At 37.8% G+C, this 8,195-nt stretch overlaps 1 protein-coding gene across 1 annotated transcript in view; it reads left to right on the top strand.

Moving 5' to 3' along the window:
• Positions 1–666: 666 nt before the first annotated feature.
• Positions 667–8,195, top strand: part of POLR2B (RNA polymerase II subunit B) — a 45,986-nt gene continuing 38,457 nt past the window's right edge. Inside the window, exons 1-3 of the mRNA XM_065877921.1 lie at positions 667–802; positions 3,228–3,300; positions 6,529–6,679. Of these exons, the coding sequence (XP_065733993.1) occupies positions 784–802; positions 3,228–3,300; positions 6,529–6,679 (243 nt within the window). The 5' untranslated portion in view covers positions 667–783. The remainder of the gene's footprint in view (positions 803–3,227; positions 3,301–6,528; positions 6,680–8,195) is intronic.

The following is an 8,195-nucleotide window of genomic DNA, read 5'->3' as shown; positions in this document are numbered from 1 at the left end:
GGCTTCTTCAACGCGCCGCCGCTGGCACTACTTGCCGTTAAGAAATCACATTTTTTAAAGCTTTGTGTTGTTTTGTGTTTCGGACTGGAAAATAGAAAATCTAATGCCGCAGACTTATGGCCACAATTAAAACCTGTTATTAATACATCTTCCTGGCTTTATTATATTTTTGCGGGTGTCAGTATTTGTGCAACAACATTAAAAATATCTCTTAAACATTTTAAAACATTGACTATGGTTTATGTACACAGAAATCTTTTTTTTTTTTTTTTTTTTTTGGTACGCGGACTGACTGTTGTGGCCTCTCCCGTTGCGGAGCACAGGCTCCGGAACACAGAAATCATTTTTTAAATCTTCGTGTTTTTAAGTCTTTGGAACCGAAAAAAATAAAGCATGGCTACAACTAAACCCTTTATTATTAAATCTTTTTGACTTTTTTTTTTTTAGGTGCCATTACTTGTGCAACAACACTGAAAAACAAAGTTTCATTGGCTGGATCCGACTCAAACTGTAAGGAACAGTTCTCATTCTCAGGCACGGGGAAACTTCAGCCCACAAATCGCGCATGCACAATACTAACCCTTAACACAGCTTAACCTACCCTTCGCGCAGGCGCAGACCTTAATTGGCGTCTTTGTGGGCGGAGCTTCGTGTGGGACGCAGAGTATTCTGGGAACGCCGGAGACGGAAATTACTTCGCTTCTCGCTGCGGACGTCGGGAGTCGTTGCGCGCCTTTCCGTGTGTGATTTCTAGAGTTAGGCGCTCAGGAACCGTTTGCCAATATGTATGACGCGGACGAGGGTAGGTGACCACCCAGAACACTCAGTGGCGGCCCGTCTAAGGGGGGAAACGTGGGTAGCTAGACGAGTTGAGGATTTGCGGTCTCCTCCTCGGCCCGCCGCACCATGGCCCCAGTCGTTTCCCCGCACTCCCGAGGCCGGGAACGAATCCGGGATTTTGAGAGGTGGAGGGTGCAGGGAACGTAGCCTTTATCATCTCGGTCAGGGTGACTCTTGTTCTCTCCTCTGTCTGCCCCTGGGTGAGTCTGACACTCCCTTCCCGTGTTGAAAACAGCGCGCAGAACCATGCGACAGGTTCCGTTGTTCCGACTTTGAAGCAAAGGACTCCTTTCTTGATTTCCCTTAAGGCGAGAGTTAATGAATTTATGAATAGTTGAATTTTTGAGCATTACCCTGTGCCAGGCATTGCGTTAGGCTCTGGAAGAACTCTGGGGACAAGGAATATCGTTTCTGTGTGTGTGCGGCGCGGGGGCAGGGTTTGGTTTAGTTTGGCGTTCCTTCATGCTGTCATATGCCTAAGTAAATTATCTTAAAAGATGACCTTTACATTTCCTCTATCCGCGAGATGACACAGTTCTAGATGGTATGTATTTTAACGAACAGGGACAGTATGTCTTTTTACATGTAGAGTTTGTAGTCACGTGTAGTGTATTTTCATTGTATATTTTTAATGCTCCCTCTTCCGTTCTCCAAAGCTGCTATTTCAAAGTTCGTTTTCTTCTAGCTCCCAATCTCCTGGCCACCGCTTACACTTCTCTTTATTCCCTCAGCTACTTCATGGAGAAAATAGAAGCAAAAACTTAAACTCTACTGTTTAAACTTGTCTCATTTTTATCTTGCGTCTAGAAATTTATTAGCATCATTGTATTCTTTTTCTTAACTCCTGAGAAAAAAAGTTTTTTCAGCTTAATTTTTTGAGTAGGTAATATAGTCTCATTTTTCAGAGGCTACAAAACATAAAAATGTTAAAAAGGATAAATGGTCTATAAGTATAACTAAAACTGAATTCATTATTACCTCTCATTTTCCAACCTTCCTACTTCTCCTGGGTGGCTGTGATAATAACATCTAGTGTGCCAGCAAAGCTAGAAATCTCCAAGCCATTTTAGATACCTTTGTCTATTTTACCTCACCCCCCATGTGTAGGAGTCAGTAATTCCAGACCATTCAAAAAGCACTTATTAATAATTTATTTTGGATATTTATCAAATTTTGAATCAAAGTTGTTAAGTTTTACAGACTATTTATATAGGTCAGAATAGAAAAACAAAAATAGAGCACATTTATTCTTTTGCATAAGAAGATGAGACTAATATTAGCACCAGTGCACACTGATTTTTCATATGCCCCATTTTATAAATTACTGTTGCTGCACAAACTCCCCAAAGTTTTGCTGCTTAAAAATTATTTAATATGTTCATGGATTAAATGAGTCAGGAATTTGGACAGGCATAGTAGGAATGGCTTGTCTGTTGCCTGATGTCTGTCAGTGGTTGAACTGGGAAGACACAAAGCCTGAGTGTTGACTGCTGGGGGCTGGGTGATCTGGAGCGTTTACTCATGTGTCTGGCATCTAGCCTAGGAAAACACAAGGACTAGGACTGCTGATTGCAGCATCTTGTAAGTGGGCCCACCGTTTAGATTTTCTCACCTAAGTAGTAGGAGTTCTTAATGGTAGCTCAGGGCTCCAGAAGTAAGTGTTTCAATAAAGAAGGTGGAATTGCATTGTTTTTCCTGACCTAGCTTTTAAAATCATGTAGCATTGCTTTAGCTGTATTCTCTTAGTTACGGGAGAGTCAAAAACCCACCCAGATTCAAGGGGAGGAAGCATAGACCCTCTATATTTTGATGGTAGGAGTGTCAAGATCACTTTATAAAAGAGCATGTGAAATGGAAGATAGTTGTGTCCATCTTTGGAAAATACAGCCTGTCATCCCTGTCCATGTGTGAAATGTTGCTGTAATAGACAGCTCACCTTAAGGTATTGCCCAGCTATTGGAGTCCTTTGCTGACTCCTCCCTCTTAACCTGATCTGACTCCAGTCTCTGAGGAGCCTATTGATCAGAGGATTATGAGCTTGCTCCTAGTTATCATTATAGTTAGTTATTAATGAGAATTACATGGGCTTCTTGGAGATGATGGAACAGTTACAGATTCACACGACTTGCACCGAACCTTTCTCACGAGGCCTCTTTGTGTATTGGGAGAATACTGTGACGTAGACCTATGTATGTGTACATATATACCTATGTATATTGTTCCATTACAATTCGAGTAATGTGATGACAGAAATTTTAAAGAAGTGGGGTAAAGCAATTGTTTTTTATTTAGTAAAGAGTAAATGTGTTTTTGCTACTTCACATCATAGTAAGATGTGAGCTAGTAGTATTTATTGCAAGTGAGAATGATTTTTTTTGTTTTTGCAGATATGCAATATGATGAGGATGATGATGAAATCACACCAGATTTGTGGCAAGAGGCATGCTGGATTGTAATTAGGTAACTTTTTAGACCAAACTGAATAAATTTTAAAAGGCACTGTAAACTGTACAGGGATTTCCTGCTTATTCTGTGTTTGAAAATTAGATGTTCTGTGTGAATATGCTGCATGAGAGCTGGTTTGTCATTTTATTTATTTATTTAACTTTTAAAGTAGTTTGATATACAGAAAAGTTACACAAAGAATTCATGTACACTTCACCCAGATTCCCTAAATGTTAACCTTATGCTGTGTTTTCTTTGCCTTATTCTTTCTCTGTCTACGTATTTTTTTTCTGAAATATTTGAGTCAGGTGTTTACCTAGGAATATTCTTTTACAGAATCATAACCTTATTAAAATAAGGAAATTAATACAGTAATCTTATTTAATCTAGAGACCTTACGCAGATTTTGCCAGTGTCCCAGTAATGTTCATAGCAAAATAAAAATTTTCTTATCCTGGATCCAACATAAGATCATATATTACATCTTGTTTTCATGACCTATTCTTTTGTCTCCTATAATCTAGAACAGTTCCTCAATCTTCCTTTCTTTTTTTTTTGTTTCTCAAACTCACCATCTCTCCACAGCTTCCCATGACCTCACCTTTTTTTTTGACCTTGACATTTTTGAAGAATATAGGCAAATTATTTTTTAGACTGCCCCTCAGTTTGGGTTTGTCTGATGTTTCCTCATGATTAGATTCAGATGATTACTTTTGGCAACAGTGATGTTCTGCTCTCAGTGCATTGTATCAGGAGGCACATGATGCCTATTTGTTACATTACTGGTGCTGTTAATTTGATTCCTCTTGGTTTTCTCCTTGTTTTAAATGGATAAAGTTATAACAGGTGGTATTTCGACCCACATTCCCATCCAATTCTAAGTGTAATTAAACTGTAATAAAACTCAGCAGGAAGCCTTACATATAGGTAAGAGAAGTAACTTTTAAGTAATAAAATAACATCCTTCTATGTTAGGATATAAAATGCTACAAGTCTCCTCACTTACCAAACTGACAGGTGCTTTGTATATAGTAACATTTTGATGCCTGTTTGAGCCCCACCATCTCCAAGATGCACATCCTCTCGGTTGACACTCAAAGAGCACAAGTTTCTGACATTCTACCAGTTGTGTATGGAATAAAACTGAACCTTTGCTGAACGTTGTTTTGTTAAAAATATGAGTTTTGGGGATGTAAGTATGTGTTCATTTTTCCTATTAAACATGGGCTATAAACACTTTGTATTGAGACACTTGAACCTTCTATGATTTTGAGTATTAAACACGAAGAGACATTTTTAGCCAGATATTTGGAGTATGCCTATATTTTGTGATTGCCAGGGAGAAAGAATATTTTGATCTTAGCCAAAAAAAACAAATTGTTTCTTATGTGACAGATTGCTCAAGGATTATATATGCTATTTGACAAGTCCTTGCATTTAACATTTGTTACAGAATAAAATGCCATTTGATCTTTATATTTTAATTGATTATAGGTGCTTTAGTTATTTGTGATATGACATTTTGTTTTTTCACTATTTAATATCAAGTGATCTTTCCCAAGCATTGTGAATGTGATATTACTTAATATATAGTGACTTCAGTAAGATGTCTCTTGGACAATAGTCATGGTAGTAGATACCATAAATAAGAACTATTCAAATAGTTTAGGTGTTTAAGGGATGGCATTCTAATGAAGTACTGTCCTAATGATTTTGGGCAGAGTAACTGTGGTTCAGCTTCCTGGGAGGATGAAACTTGTCCATAGTTTTTTAAAGATTTTTCATTGTAAATTGTCCATAAAAACCATTGCTGTTTACCTTACAGATTGTGCTTTCCATGTGCTTATGTACCAATGGCTGACCCAAATGGTTGTGAGAAATTTCTTTCCTGTCAGCTCACAGTCTCTACTGAAGGAAGTTGCCTCCACTCTTCTTGAGTCTGTGCCTTATACAGGGATGAATGTGTACTGTGTTCTCTGCCATAGAGAGCTTCTAATATTGGTGGCCATGGTTGATTGAATCAGGGTGGAACCTTGACCCAAAGCCAGCCAATCTGTAGGCTGGCCAGTTACATGTGAGGTGATCTGATGATGCCAAAATGGAAAGCTGATGATTAGTTGGGCTACGACTGTTGTCTCAGAAAATTGATGTGAGGATGGGGGGAGTTAGTTACTAGGCAGAGAGGGCAAGGAGCTAAGTCCAGCTATGCAGCTTTTCCTGTGTGGTGGTGAGGGGAGAGATTCCTCTTGCAAACAGTGTGTCTACTCTTTTCGAATCTCTGTCCTTCTTTAGGGCTTCTCTTTAGGGCTTCAGTATTTGATTTCTTCGTCTATACTAATAGCTTTGATCTCTCACCCTTGCTCCATTTTTAATCAGTCATTTGCTGAGTATTTTCACTTGAATGACTTAGTCCCATCTTACCTTTAACATATTCAAAGTAGAATCTTTAACCTAAAATCGAAGTTCTTACACATGCTATATTTTAGTCATTGATATCATTTTCTTCCCTCTTATTCAAATTAAAGTTCTTATTTTTATCTTTTTTTCCATGCTTTTTTTTGTTATATAAGTTTTAGGTGGACAGCATTATAGTTCAACATCTGAATACACTACAGAGGGATCACCACCACAGTCTAGTTACCATCCATCACCATACATTTGACCCCCTTCACCCATTTCACCCACACACTAACCCCCTCCTCTCTGGTAACCACTAATCTGTTCTCTGTGTTTGTGAGCTTTTGTTATCTTTTGTTTGTCGGTTGGTTTTGGTTTGGTTTTATTTTTTTAAGATTCCACATATGAGTGAAATCATGTGGTATTTGTTTTTCTCTGACTTTTTTCACTTAGCATAATATTCTCTTCGTCTGTCCATGTTGTCATTTATTTTTGTCTTTGACTATGCATTTCATTAGTTTTGAGAAATGTTTCAAGAGATTGGATGAAATTTATCTATAAAGGACATTTATAAATTAGGGCTTCCTTATAGTTCTTATGTTGTGCTTTAATAATTTTACCCACAAGTATGTCTCATTTCCCCAAACTTAACAATAAGTTCTACAAAGAAAGTGTTCCTAATCTCACCTCTTTTTTGGACACCTCATAGTATTTTATGTAGTGATGGGTGCAGAGTGTTGGTATTTAATGATTAGTATTTGTCAAAATTGATGATAATGAAAATGGGGAAATATGCTAGAAAACATCAGTAGGTGTAACTGATTATGAACTCAAATATTTTCCCAGTTCCTATTTTGATGAGAAAGGCTTGGTCAGACAACAGCTGGATTCTTTTGATGAGTTTATTCAGATGTCTGTTCAAAGAATTGTGGAAGATGCTCCACCTATAGACCTACAAGCCGAAGCTCAGCATGCTAGTGGAGAAGTTGAAGAACCGGTAAGATGGTTCAATAAAGTAACATAAATAAGGGTATTGATTTGAAATTTCAGTCCTTCTCTCACCTGGCTTAAAGGTTAAAAAAAGAAAAAGTTAGGAGGTGTTTTTATTAGTGTACTTATAGCGTTTCAGTCAGCTCCTGATTTATTCTTACTAATGGAGAGATGCATTTTTGCAAGTAATGCAAAACCCTAATTCTTTTTCAGATAGTATGTGTTTAATAGCCAGGAAGAGGAAACTCAGAGGTATGATGAACTACAAAGAGAAGCAAGCCAGAAATAGTCATGTTGCCTCAGAAAATCCCACTTTTTTCTTTCACAGAGTAAGGAATCAAAAGAAAAATAGGTGAAGGACCTTTTTCCCTTGATTATTTGTTGCATGAAATACATTATTATATCAATATAAGAGATAATAAGGGAAAATCACCCAAATATATTAGCTCTTTTAACTTTTCTACGTTCATTGTAGTCTTTTTTTTTACACATATGCATGTTTTCAGCATTGTTAAATCATAGCAAGGCTATCATTTTAGAATCTAGTTTTACGTGAGTGATTGTAAATAATTGTAGTCCAAAAAATGACTGTCCCTAGTTTTTTTGTTTGTTTGTTTGTTTGTTTTAACATTATTTATTTATTGGCCGCGCCGCCTGGCTTGCGGGACCTCAGTTCCCTGACCAGGGATTGAACCTGAACCACGGCAGTGAAAGCCCAGAATCCTAACCGCTAGGCCACCAGGGAACTCCCATGTCCTTAGTTTCTGAGTAGAGAGGCAGCATGATGGGCCTTGAGGGACAGGGAAAGCTAAAAAAAAAAATGAGGTAGAGAAGAAGTAGAATTAGACAGAGGGAGAGATTATTATTTCCTGCCAGTTCAGTCCCTCTTTTCTGTAGCTTATCTTGTAAGGGCTAATGTATTCTCATTCTGGTTGGAGGTGCTGCACAGACTTTTGCTGTTAAGAACAAAAATAATTGGCTCTTCTGGCACTGTGTTGGAAAAATGGGTGTAAAATGCTTTTCCTATACTTACGGCGTTTTCTCTTCATGGTCTTTTCAAAACGAGAGATAACAATATAACATAGCAGCTTCATAGTGCCAGAATAAGTACTACCAAAGAGATCTCTCAAGCTTGGCTATCAGAGCTTAGTGGAAAAGATGGGAGGGACTTAAGCTGACTGTGAAGGGTGTTTGTCTTAGTTAGGGAAAAGATATTTAATCATTTCAGCAAAAATACTTTGTGTTTTTGGCTTATGGCTGGTATAGAGGGACCACAGTAGCCAGTATATTGTTTTTGGTTTGATCTGTTTTTGATAGGTGTTCGTGGAAGATAAGATGGAACCAGATTGTCACATGCTTTGGATGTCATGGGGCATTGTGGAAAGATTGTCAAAGAATGTACATGAAGCATTATTTTTAAAAGGTTACTTTGGAAATGGTGTTTACTTGGAGTGGGAAGAGGCTGGAGTCAGATTAAAATCTTGGAATAGCTGAAGTTTCAGATAATAATGTCCTAGATTAGG

The sequence above is a fragment of the Phocoena phocoena genome, chromosome 5 (genome assembly GCF_963924675.1).
Source record: "Phocoena phocoena chromosome 5, mPhoPho1.1, whole genome shotgun sequence".
Classification (NCBI taxonomy): domain Eukaryota; kingdom Metazoa; phylum Chordata; class Mammalia; order Artiodactyla; family Phocoenidae; genus Phocoena; species Phocoena phocoena.
The sequence above is the reverse complement of the archived record's forward strand: the minus strand, read 5'-3'. Positions and strand labels throughout refer to the sequence as shown.